This window comes from Homarus americanus, unplaced genomic scaffold (genome assembly GCF_018991925.1).
Source record: "Homarus americanus isolate GMGI-L3 unplaced genomic scaffold, GMGI_Hamer_2.0 scaffold36734, whole genome shotgun sequence".
Lineage (NCBI taxonomy): Eukaryota > Metazoa > Arthropoda > Malacostraca > Decapoda > Nephropidae > Homarus > Homarus americanus.
In genome coordinates this window covers 7,193,755-7,206,795 of record NW_024733126.1, presented here as the reverse complement: position 1 = coordinate 7,206,795, position 13,041 = coordinate 7,193,755, and the positions used below count along the sequence as shown (strand labels likewise).

The 13,041-nt window shown below is 41.4% G+C and overlaps 1 protein-coding gene across 6 annotated transcripts in view; it reads left to right on the top strand.

Annotated features, from left to right (window-relative positions):
* The window catches only part of LOC121869315 (Down syndrome cell adhesion molecule-like protein Dscam2), a 53,789-nt gene that overhangs the window by 27,219 nt on the left and 13,529 nt on the right, over positions 1-13,041 (top strand). For 5 of the 6 annotated variants that reach the window (XM_042370574.1, XM_042370577.1, XM_042370576.1 and 2 more), the window contains exons 7-22: positions 538-668; positions 1,224-1,402; positions 2,089-2,193; positions 2,356-2,476; positions 3,023-3,199; positions 3,631-3,772; positions 4,229-4,377; positions 5,182-5,289; positions 5,568-5,747; positions 6,018-6,203; positions 6,581-6,721; positions 7,364-7,522; positions 8,812-8,961; positions 9,187-9,317; positions 9,464-9,550; positions 11,586-11,847. In XM_042370574.1, the coding sequence (XP_042226508.1) occupies positions 538-668; positions 1,224-1,402; positions 2,089-2,193; positions 2,356-2,476; positions 3,023-3,199; positions 3,631-3,772; positions 4,229-4,377; positions 5,182-5,289; positions 5,568-5,747; positions 6,018-6,203; positions 6,581-6,721; positions 7,364-7,522; positions 8,812-8,961; positions 9,187-9,317; positions 9,464-9,550; positions 11,586-11,847 (2,408 nt within the window). The remainder of the gene's footprint in view (positions 1-537; positions 669-1,223; positions 1,403-2,088; positions 2,194-2,355; positions 2,477-3,022; positions 3,200-3,630; positions 3,773-4,228; positions 4,378-5,181; positions 5,290-5,567; positions 5,748-6,017; positions 6,204-6,580; positions 6,722-7,363; positions 7,523-8,811; positions 8,962-9,186; positions 9,318-9,463; positions 9,551-11,585; positions 11,848-13,041) is intronic. The other variant, XM_042370575.1, reaches the window with a different exon arrangement.

Below are 13,041 nucleotides of genomic sequence, written 5' to 3'. Positions count from 1 at the left end.
TATCCCTAAGAAGAGTTTTTACTTTTGTTCTTATCTTTAATTTTTATTCATTATACTGGTATGGGAATATATGGTTGGTTCCCATATTTGACCAAAGCATATTTTGTAGTCTCAATCCATAAACACGACGCCATGCCTACCCCCGGCCCAAAGAGCCAATCTAAGATTCTGTTCCCATCACCCGGTTGCCAGCCACAAGGACATGTAGTTTATGATTTTCCTCTTTTGTGTGTACATATGGGAACCCCAGCAAGTACAGTGTAAGCCACCAAACATCACCTACACCACTTTCCTTATAGTCATAACTTGCTTTATTAGTCATGATATATAACCATGTTTAGGTCTAGCTTTTTATCATTTTGTTTCACACACTACGAGTCATATGACATCCAGTTATGAGGGAGCTCGTGATGGTGTGGTCCAGGGCGGTGTGAGGTCAAACACTTTAATCCATTAGTGTAAGGTCTTGCTCAGTTGACGTGTTACTTGTGTTATTATGTTACAGGCAGGAGTGTTGATCTGCCACTTGTGTTACAGGCAGGAGGTGTTGAGGAACGGGACGCTGTTAGTGAGGATGGCGACCAATGAGGATGTGGGCAGCTACACCTGTGTTGTCTCCGGCAGACAGGGCCAGACTGCCGCCTCCCACACCTTCCTCCACGTCCTCAGTAAGTCAGAAATACATCATCCTTAGTCCAAATGTCAATATGACGTCATTGGTAAGATGTTTTCATGAAGGCAATAAGACGTCTTTAATATTTAGTAAGATTTGTTTATTAATTCACTAAGGCATTATCATTGTTTAGGAAAGGTTTATTAAGTTACTAAGACATCCTCCTTATTTAGTAAGATGATTTTATTGATTTAGTAATACGTGTTCAATATTAAATAGTATCTGTCTTTATGGAGTCTATAAAGCTTCTTTGTTATCCAGTAAGATGTCTTCATTGGGTCAGTAGAGCGTCCTCAGTCATCACAACTAAATATGATGCAGAACAAATTCACTAATTAATATTCAGACTTTTGCTTCCATAACATTCATATTCATTCCGATTTATTTACATAATTATTAAGGTTTATGAATTCTATCAAATGTGTAACAAAGAATGAGGTTTCTTGAAGTTAATTTGTTGATGTCATAATTGTCTTGTAAAGAGGGCCATCAGTATTTAGTAATTTTTTAAAAGTTTATCCGTTCATGTAATGATTTTTCTTGTGCACAGAGCCGCCAGCCATCGAGCCATTCTCATTTCGGCTTAACCTTCATGAGGGCGAGCGGACTCAACTGACATGTATGGTCAACAGTGGCGACCTACCCATCACCATCAACTGGCTCAAGGACGGCAGACACCTCCAGCACGACCCTGACATTGATAGCAAGCAGATCCACGTGTACTCTACGGTGAGACCTTAAGGAGTGATAGTGGGGCGGGGGGCTGGTTTGTGGGGGCCCGGTAAATGTTCTGTGGTTGTGTGGTGATGCAGTGATAGTAAGTGGCTTTAGTATAATGTAGTTTGGTTGTTTAGAGTGTGAATGGATTCTTCCTGCCATTCCTGTTGAAGTCTCCCTGGAATCATTGTTGCTGTTTTGCTTTTTCTTTGTTAGACTGTTTAATGATGGATCAGTGAACAGTGGGACTCACGTTCCCGCCTGTGTTTCTCCCGGGGCAGGAGGGAAAAAATTTTCCCCACACACAGCTTTTTGGTGTCAATTCTAGAAAGAAATTTACATCAGTTTCTGCCTCTGGTACATGAAGAAGATTCTTCATCAGTCATTGACCAACAAGATTCTGACATCCTAAAGGCTATATATAAAATGTTATGTAAGAACGTAATGCAACATTATGGTCGTCGTCCGACCAGGTCTCATTTCTTTCATGATCTGAAAGCATCGGGACGTCCTATAGTTATTCTAGACCTCAAATGGCTGGTTCAGGACGACCACTATTTAGCAGGTAAGGAGTGACTTAAGGAAGGACCATTCATCAACTTTTGTTGACTTGAAGGATTCTGACTGTATTATTCCATTTCATAAGTGTTGTTGTACCTGGCCTGTGCTGTCACTTATGCCGTTATGTGCTTCCCCAGGTGCTGTTGTTCAAGAAGCTGAGGGAGCACCACTCTGGATCCTACACCTGTGAGGCCGCCAACGCCGCCGCCACCGCCAACCACACCGCCACTGTCAGAGTCAAGGTGAGTCACATGAGGGTAGGTCACTGAGCTCAGAGTTTATTTATATACTGTATACTCGTAGACTTGATCAGAGCAAAACACGAGAGGGCAGGATGAATTGCTCAGGACCAATGAGATTTATTAGATGATGAGGATATATTTACTAAAAGTCATGGTTTACAGGTGTCGCCGCGGTGGGTAGTGGAGCCAGGGAGTGCGACAGCTCTGGTGGGGTCGACGGTGGTGCTGGACTGTAGTGCCCGTGGCTACCCTCAGCCCGCCATCACCTGGCTGAAGGCTCCAGGTAACACAAATTAAATTCCACTCACCACAATGAATGACGCCAGAATCTTTATATATCTAGAAGCTTTTTACTCATCATCTCTTATATTGAATACTTTTGAAGATTAATGTGTGTACATGAGAAAACCAGAGAGCTTTCACTGCAAGATTGAAATAGGACTCATACAGGTGAAAAAATCACCAATTTAGCTGTAGTTTATCACTGATAAATATTGCTGTCCCATCCTGGCATATGATTACTGCTTGTAATCACCATTCTGCTAGTACAGTTGTTAGGAAGGTGGAGACTGTGGTGGCTGTTGTGTTTAGTCTGGTGTGTTTGGGACTAAGGCTGGGGGGGTTTTTTCTACTTATGGTTTCATTAATTTTTTCTCTTATATGTATTAAGTATTTTTTCAGCTGCCATTTGGCTATTGACATAAGTATTACACTCTTTATATGTTGCATAGTACTGTACCAGCTCTATCACACTGCCTTACCCACTCTACCTCCCCTTTCCTTAACTCTACTCTCTAACACAGTCGCCTGTATGTGTTGTGTGTTGCAGGGAAGTCAGCAGACGACTTCCAAGCGGTGGTGCTGGATGGTGTACGGGCCTCCCAGGCCACCAATGGCTCACTTGTGCTGCCCGATGTCTCCACCACAAGCGCCGGGTGGTTCATGTGTCGAGCTGGGAACTCTGTTGGGAAACCCATCTCCAAGGTCATCCAGCTGACTGTTCATGGTAAGAACAGGTCTGTAGGGTCATAATAGGTCAGGGGAATTTGTTGTAATTCATGGTTGGTCAGAGTAGGTCTTGGGAGTTCAAGGTCAAAAAGTGAGTTCATGGACCTGATGGCCTGCTAGGGCTGTGTGGATACAGTACACTGTAGACTAAGCATTTTTTTTAGTACAGCAGATACAAATTTGTACATGATCAAAAAAGTTTTAGGTGAGGTTGTGGCAAATTGTGTTAGGTCACAGTAGATCAGAAGAGATTAGATTCAGTAAACATCCTCTCATGCGAGTCTTATCTGGTCTCAACATGTTACAATTACCTCTTTCTCTTTATGGCAGCCTTGTAGATTCCCATGTAAAGCTTCCTTCCATTGCCACCAGGACAACACTGACTTTCACAGTGTCCCTAGTAAACACTTGTCCTCTGCCCCATGACAGCTCCGGCACGTGTGGTGACAGAGGGCAGACGGGTGACGGGGCATTCAGGGCAAACCATGACAGTGGAGTGTGAGGCGACAGGTGACGACCCTCTCTCCCTAATCTGGCAGCGGCACCACGCCCCTATCTCCCCAGGTCACAGGTATGGCCCTCACCTGGCACCAGTGTGACATCTAATATTGATTATTTCCTAATAAATGCCTTTAGTCCATAGTATAATTACCTTTATTCAGGTCTTGATTTTAGCCTTAACTGTAGCTACTGAATCAGACTTAAAAGATACTCGGGAAATACTTTGCTCAGGGTGATTGATACCCCTTAGTGTCTCCCCGTGTATGTGTGTTTGTGAGGGAGAGAGGATTATTTTGCCTTCTCTCCAATGTCCCATCTATCCCCATCTATGTTGTTACTGTTACTTCTGTTGTGCTACTCTGATGCATTGATGATGATGATGCTGGTGATCACAGGGAACGTCATACATTCAACTCCTCTGTCACCATAAAGTTGATACAGTCGTGGCAGTAGTAGCCACACTATGACACAGCTTCAGTGACAAAATACTCCAGCTCTTATACTGTCATTTCCGTCTCGCCATCAGGACATCTGTGCGAGAGAGTGGAGGCAGCGGGTCAGCACGAGCTGTGTTGGAGATCCGGGCGGTGACTGCTGGGGATGCAGGCTCCTACACCTGCCGGGCCACCAACCCCCACGGTGACCACTCCCAGGTGTTTGACATCGCTGTTATAGGTGAGTGGCCCTTACACCAGCTCTTACACCTGTCCTGTTTACACCATAACAGAGTCCAGATATCGTCTCATAAAGCAATAACTGACACAGGAGGAGGGGAGTTGTCCAGTTTTCAATAAAGGAAGGAATAAACTATAAATCTCCATTTTATAGACGAAGGAGACCCAGTTTTCTCTCATCAAGTCAACAGGTTGTAACCCAGACTACCCCTCAGTGACTGCTGGCACTAATTAAACAATTAATACAAGTCTCCCGTCACAACCCCTAGCTCTCAGGGAAGGGTCTGGGGGGGGGGGTGAGGAATATCACTTAAGGCTGAGAGCAAAGTGAGTCTTGGTGCTACAGAAGCTTGTAAATGTAGGCTCTCTTTTGTCCATGTTTGGTCATATTGGATTTCCATTGATGGGTCTTAATCCAGTCGCAGGGTGTTATCAGAGCTGCACCACTTCAAGACAGCTAAGTTGTGCTTTAGGGGATATATATGATAGTGTCACTTGACCCTTGCATTATTTATATATACTTTATACATAATGAATTTCAGCCTTAATTTAATTTGGGTTTCAATGGAAATTTAAAATGTGTTGATGATCCACTACTTCAGTCTGCAAGTGTTTGTGGTCCCTACCCATATGTACTCCTTAGTCAGGTGAGCATCTGAGCCTTGGAGTGAATATCTGGTTAAGGGTGAACATACAGTTATAGGAACTCATATTAGGGATGTTGATTATGGGGCTGACTAGAGTTATAATGGGGTAATGTGCCTGTACACAAAACAGAAACTAATGAGTTACTCTATACCTTCAGAGCCGCCGACAGCGCCATCAGGAGTGGTGGTGTCAGAGGTGGGGAGCCGCTCAGCCCGTCTCTCCTGGTCACTACCACAGCCAGCAGCCATCACCATACAATACCGAGGTGACCAACACCACACTTCACTATATCCACACACTGACGCTGATATACAACATTATAATAACACAATGTTTGCACTCGGACAAAACAATATTCAGTAATTGCTTGTAATATTGCTGTAAACCAAAGATCAGTGAATATCTTTATTGTTATCTTAGTGATCTTTTAGTATTATGTACTCAAGGCCATGTACGTGCTTTTAGAACGTTTTTATTGAAGTTTGTCTCATTTTTTTCTTTTTCCCTTTCTTCTGGCATTACTGGTCACCTTACCCACGGCAGCAGCTGAGAAAGAGTCATGGGCGTCCCATGGGCGTAATGTGAGTGTGGGTCAGTGGGCATCATGGCACGTACTAACAGGCCTCACGCCCTACCACGCCTACGCCGTCAGGCTCATGGCTCACAACGACCTGGGGGTGTCCCAGCCCTCCAGCGTCCACTTCTTCACCACCCTTGAGGAAGGTCAGTGTCCCACTGTCTCTCACACACACTCACTTTCTCACACCCTGTCTCTCTCCCACTCTGTGTCTCTCCTACCCTGTCTCTTACAACCTATCTCTCCACAAAATCTCTCTTATCCACCCTGTCTCTCACACCCTCTCTTCCACCCTGTCCATCTCATATTCTGTCTCTTTCACACATCTTCTCTCACTCTGATCATAATGCATTGTTGGTCGGACTCGATCACAATAATTTACCAGGATATTGTAATTAATGTTTTTGTCTTTTCAGCACCGTCAGGAGCACCTCAGGACGTACGTGTTGCTACAGGAGGTCCTCGCTCCCTGCTGGTGACCTGGCACGCCCCTGTCCCCCGCCTCACTCACGGTCCTCTCAGAGGCTACACCATCGCCCTCCGTCGCCAGAACCTCCAGGGCCACCTCACCTACATCACCAGACCCATCACAGCTCTACCAGGTGAGTTTTAGTGTTGTAACATTGTCTACAGCTTCAGAACCTGCAGGGGCACCTTGCATCTAGCATCTTCTGAGCATTTTATATCACAAATTAGTTTTTCTCAGCAGAAAAGGCGGAGCAAGTATTAATTTCATACGAAATTTCATTTTATATGTTTAATTTTTCTTCGTGCTTTTATGTAAGGTCGGTAATATTTAAAAAATTCTTCCTTTAATTGTTCCTTATCAACCAATGCTCTAGTACTAAAGAGAAACTTATCCAAATGTGTCTTATTTTTCCTTATCTTTAGGGTGTATGATAATTGTTTGGAAAATACCATAACTTTGCTGGTTTGATACAATCATTTAGGTTTTGAATGTTAACAACCTTAACTGCAGGTGACACAGAAGGAGTAGAACAGTATGAAGTACGTGGTCTGACACCAGCAGCCCTCTATGAGGTAGCTGTGAGGGCCTTCAATAAGGCAGGGCCAGGACCCCTCTCTTCCCCTAGGATAGTCGACTCAACTAGTCATGATGGTGAGTTCTTGGAGATCCATACAATTAATCGCCCATTTCTTATCACCATGTTTGCACCCCTACACACACACACATGCCCTCTTAGTCATTTTTGCTATTTCTTTGTTGTGATAACTGAAGTACTGTACTGTGCAGGGTCCGATGTTATTATCCCATGGTGCTAACTGTACCATGGGTGGGCACTGGGGTCATACATCCCTCCACCTGCTGGTAAATAAGGAACCCACTGGAAGAAGATAATTTACATTCATGCTGATGGACAAAGTTGGTCATTTTGAGTTAATAATTTGTGTTCTTGCTACTTGTGAGTTCAGAACAACTACAGTACTGTACTTCAAAACAAAGAGCTCTTCTTTTATTATAAATGAAGTAATATTTATACATTGCAGGAGACTATAACAATGTCATTATAAAAGGATTTACTTTAAATATATTCTATACAGGTAGTACTCTTTTTTTTACAATGTGTATTTTGGCATATGTATGTTGTTCACGTGAGTAAAAAAATTGAATGAATATTCTTACAGGAGTATTATTTTCAGTTTTATATTAACTTATTTAACAGTTGCTTGGAGACAAGTTTATATGATATACAGTATTACAAGTGTTAAGACAGCAGACTTACAGCTCAATTATCCCCAGCACCCTCGTGTCCACCTGCGGGAGTATCTTGTCGTGGGTCAGGACGTGGTGGGGTGCGGGTATGGTGGTCTCCCCCACCTACACACTGTGCCCACGCTCCTGTTAGTGGATACACCATTGTGGCCACCCCCACCAGGCGGGACGAACACACTAGGGGCAGTAAGTCTCGCATAGTGTTTGGCAGACTGACAATAAATCCATGACTATAATTTGCATTTCATTTTCTATCTAGTTTTAATTTCACAAGGGTTCACTACCTGGCTCTTGTATACCCATCACCCTATTTGTCTGACTGTCCTCTGTATCCTTTCATCTTAATAATGTACAATAATGAAATTGAATTTATTATAAATTCTCTTGAGAAGTTGTGTGTGTATTTTGTTGCAGGTTTATCCCCGTTAGCTGGATCATCTATGACAAGGTTCACCTTTAATATTTCATTTAGTTGTCATAAATGTTTGATAAGCAGTGAGGCTCCCTTATCATTTTTTAGCATAATCGACCCAAATATTATACATATATATAAGAACTTAAGAACCAAATCCAGCAGTAGGTTGAGCCCTTTTGTGGTAAGATCATTTTATACCTGTATAAATATAATGCAGAAATAATCATGGAAAATGGAATTGCGAATTGAAATTACAGAACGGTGTAATTAATCGACAGGTATCATAATTACCTGATGACCTGCTATCAGGCAAATATGAAGCAAGTCTTATGGCTTGATGCCCCTCCTATTAACAAACTACTTTTACAGAGTATATGTATATTGAAAGTTAATTACTCTTGTCTTATAGTAAATGTTTAATTATCCTACCTGTCATAGAATGATCCCACATCTTGCTGTAAGTGGATGTGGGAGTATTAAATGACTTAACAATCTGTACACATTATGATGACCAGATGTGGTAATATTGTGTGACTGAGCAGCACTACATACTATGAGAAGTATTTTTTTCACCAGTCAGGATCATCTTAAAGAGCTGTGAAAATTAAAGTTTGCTGCTGCCTTACACTGTTCAAGAGGAGTACAGTATGGTAGTTACTGCTCACAAGTATAGTACTGTACAATATGGTCATGTTATAGGAGTTAGTATAGTACTGATAGCTACTATTTGAAGTTCATACTGTACTTTCTGTTGAAAAAATGTTCAGACAGTGTCTTTCAAAGAAACTTATGTACAGACTACAGTATTATCCTTTATAGTCAAATAAGTACTGTATACAGAATGAGTGATATAGAATATTTTCAAGTAACAGCTGTACACTATATATTATAGTTGTGGTTTCTCTAACCTTTCAACTCTTCAGTTCAAAACACAAGTACTGTAAGGTCACCTCTACCTTGTAAAATGCTTCATCACCTCACCAGAATTGAAAATCCTGCAGCTGTACAACCAATCTCTGCCTTTTTATTGCCACATAAACTTATTGAATACCTCCCTCAGGTACCACATGGGAGGTGAACACAACCAACTTGGAGAAGAACCTGGATGGCCTACCACCAGCCACCAACATGAGTGTGAGGGTCAAGGCCTACAATGAGGTTGGCCACAGTCCTTCCAATGATCCTGTTTTCTGTGTCACAGAAGATGATGGTAAATGCCTGGTGCAGTATGTGTTTTCAATATTTTAAAGGTGGACTAAAGTCTACTCTTTATGGTTTAATATTAATTTTTTTTTTACAAATTTTCCTGGATTTTGAAAATGTAAAATTAAGATAGAACAAACTGCCACTTCAAATCCTTGTACTATAGTGTCTGGAGTATAAAGTGAAAGCCTCTCCTTCAACAACATCCTGAATTTCACAACTTATCCTTCAGTGCCAGGACCTCCTAGGCGAGTGCGGGTGGTAGTGTCGGGAGCCACCAGCCTCCTGGTGACATGGTCGCCACCACACCCACACACAGGAACCATCCTCCACTACACCCTCTACTCTGCCAGAGACGACCAGGTAGAGATACTGATGATTAGAGAGCACTAAATTAACACAGGTGATATGTGATGAGTGTTGAAGTGACACAGGTAGTGTGTGTGGTGAGCATGGAAAGTGACACAACTAATGTGTTGGACTATGTAGTTACCCAGGTGGTGTTGCAGGTGGCAGTGCGGGATGTGGTGGGAGCAGGCGGGTCAGAGGCCACCTGGAGGGAGCTGAGTAACCTCACACCAGCTTCTCGAGTCCAGGTCAGATTTGCTCATCATTTATTAATACCAATCTTTAAGTAATACATAAAATTGTCATCTTTATTGGTCAATGTGCATCATATTTCTTTACGACAGATTTATAGGAAAAAGTGAAGGAAATACCTGTAGTTGTAAATGCTGATGACGATACTGTATAATAAATTTTGGGCAACCAACCTCTGGGGTAAATCCAAAAACTAATCAGAAAATTGCTTTCTTTCCTGCACTTAGTCACTCCATTAAGGAACTGCAGCTTTGAGAGCTGATGGGACAGATGTTACATGAGAATACAGTACATGATCCATTCAGTTGTAGATCAGTTGCTCAGCTGCAACTGGGATCACACTATCACTTCTTTATTAATGCATGTTTAGGAAGATAATTGCTGGCCTGTTTTGGCTTAATTGGTTGAAACTATGCGGTTCTCGATATTATAATTAAAGTTTGACAATAGAGAAGCCATTTGCTAACCTCTGCATACTTATTTAAGAAATTTTGATTCATTATATTTCAATAGAGTGGAGTTGTAGTGTGGTCTGGGCAGTGTGACAGGATGCCTTCTGACCTGAATGGTTAATTTCCATTACTCCTGTATCAGAAAGTGTTCAGGCCTGTACAGTATGTAGAATTCTCTTTTAAAAGTTACTATGAACTTTTCTCTGTCATTTAGTTTAGTACTGGGGGAAGGGGGGGGTTCAGTGCCTATAAGATGAGCCTTGACAACAAACTACCCATAAGTTAAGTTGAAGACTGCAGTGAGATTTTTTATCTCAAGAGTGTGAAAGGGATGTTAAATTGGGAGACAGAATACTACATAAACCTGACTGCAAATACTCAGCAGTGAGATGAAAGACATTGCTTTTAACTAAGATAAGATGATTACATATTGTACAGAATGTTTATGCTTGATATAGAGATTTTGAACACTAAGATAAGTGGAATTTTTGGTCAAAATATAGATTTTGTTAAAAATCTCAGTACTTCTGAACATGCTGATTAATGGTCTGTTGACCAAAATTTGATATCTGGATTATTACTTGTTCAAATGGCTTTTCGAAAATTGAAATTACGTACTTTTGCAAGTCATTTGAATAAGTAATAATGCAGATATCAAATTTTGGTTAACAGAGCCTTAATCAGCATGTTCAGGAGTGCCTATACTGAGATTTTGAACAAATTCTATTTTTTTGGCCGAAAATGACAAAAAATGTAAGTCTAATGCCTTACAGAATTTTTGGTCAAAATATAGATTTTGTTAAAAATCTCAGGTTTGGTACTTCTGAACATGCTGATTAATGGTCTGTTGACCAAAATTTGATATCTGGATTATTACTTGTTCAAATGGCTTTTCGAAAATTGAAATTACGTACTTTTGCAAGTCATTTGAATAAGTAATAATGCAGATATCAAATTTTGGTTAACAGAGCCTTAATCAGCATGTTCAGGAGTGCCTATGCTGAGATTTTGAACAAAATCTATTTTTTTGGCCGAAAATGACAAAAATTGTAAGTCTAATGCCTTACAGAATTTTTGGTCAAAATATAGATTTTGTTAAAAATCTCAGTATTGGTACTTCTGAACATGCTGATTAATGGTCTGTTGACCAAAATTTGATATCTGGATTATTACTTGTTCAAATGGCTTTTCGAAAATTGAAATTACGTACTTTTGCAAGTCATTTGAATAAGTAATAATCCAGATATCAAATTTTGGTCAACAGATCCTTAATCAGCATGTTCAGGAGTGCCTATACTGTATAAATTTGATCTCTGATGTCTATAACTGGAGTAGGTAGTAAATAACTGCTTCATATTCTTGGAAACCTCAGTTACCCTAATTTGCTTTAATCAGTGCAGAAATTAAGCCTGACCTTTCTAGTTTACGTTTGCTTGATGTAGGTTTTACTGTCTTTAAGGTAAATATTGGCCACATAACTCAGTGCTGTACAGGTAAACACATTACTGTAGAAAGATTGCTTATGCTGATCTCAGTCCACTCTGACTCCTCACATTACTGAGCAGAGCTAAATTGGCAGGTGTGGGTGACAGCTACCACAGTGGCAGGTGAGGGCAGCCAGTCCCCAAGACTCACTGCTCTGCCCACCCCCACACCTACGCACACCCCAATTGCTGTGGGTGGTGGACGGTCGTGGCGAGTGGGTGCAGGCTCAGGTGTGACACTGGGATGCAGGGGCCTGGGGTCACCACCACCCACTATTTCCTGGACAAAAGGAAGCTCCACCATCACCAGTAGTCAGTTCACTCAGCTACTTCCTGGGGGAGACCTACACTTGACAGGTAAGTGCTATACCAAATGCAACAGCAGAGCAAAACTGAATTTTGCACTCATATGAAATACAGTCAACCCTCACTTTACACGGTCCCACATTCCGCGTTTCCACGTTTAAGCGGTGCCCTGCCGGAACCTAACGTGCTCACATTCCGCGGTGCATGTACCCCATTACGCGGAGAGCGGCTGGCGAGCTGTGCCATTTTTGGATCCAAACCCCCCGCCATCCGCCATGTTGTGTAAGCGGCGCGAACATGGTGCACACAAGGTCGCCCAGTCATCAAAACATTACCAGTTCTTCACCCGCCACCCACTACAGCTGGCCCAAGTCAGTGATAGTGATCATTATAGTGAGGATATGGACTTATATGAACTTTGGGGGGGTTGACAAAGAGGCCCTGCAAGCCTCTGTGGTGGATAGTGATACAATTGATACAAGTGATACAGGTGAGGGCCAATAATCTGCCCTCTGCCTCGGAACCAACCGCCCATCCCCGTGTGCCCAGCCATCTTTTTTACTAATGTAAGTGTTAAAAAACCTAATATTATTGATATTTCTCTTAATTATTAATTGTGTGTGCATACCATCATAAAGTTAAGATAATATTTTTACTACAACATAGTTGTGTGTCGTCAAAAAGTGGAGTTTGGGGGTCGGGCCAGTCTCTATTTCAATTAATCCCATATGTTATGTTATTCACTTTACGCGTTCCTCACTTTCCGCGGCACCCTGTGGGTTACATTAACCGCGTAAAGTGAGGGTTGACTACAGTATGTCACCAATTTCACACTTATAAATAAAACTTCCAGTTACTGTAATGAGAATGCAGGAAAACCATTTTATACTAACTTATGTGAGAAAAAAAGAATGTGGATATACAATATATTAAAAGCATTGTAGTCACTATTCAGTATTGATAGATACAGTTTTGCAATAAAAAGTCCCTAATTCCCATTTTTATATATTTTTTTTTATCATTTCTGATTTTGTTTTAATTCTCACTTTGGTACACTGTCATATACAGTACTGTAAATGTACAATAGTGACCTGTCGTGGCAGAATTGATTGTTATCATTACTCATATTAGAGTGAAAAAATTAATTATTAGAATAAAAGTAAATATTAGTATAGTACAGTATTTGATCAAGCATAATCACAAGTGGAGTATTCAGCTGTACACAGCATAACATGACAATACATC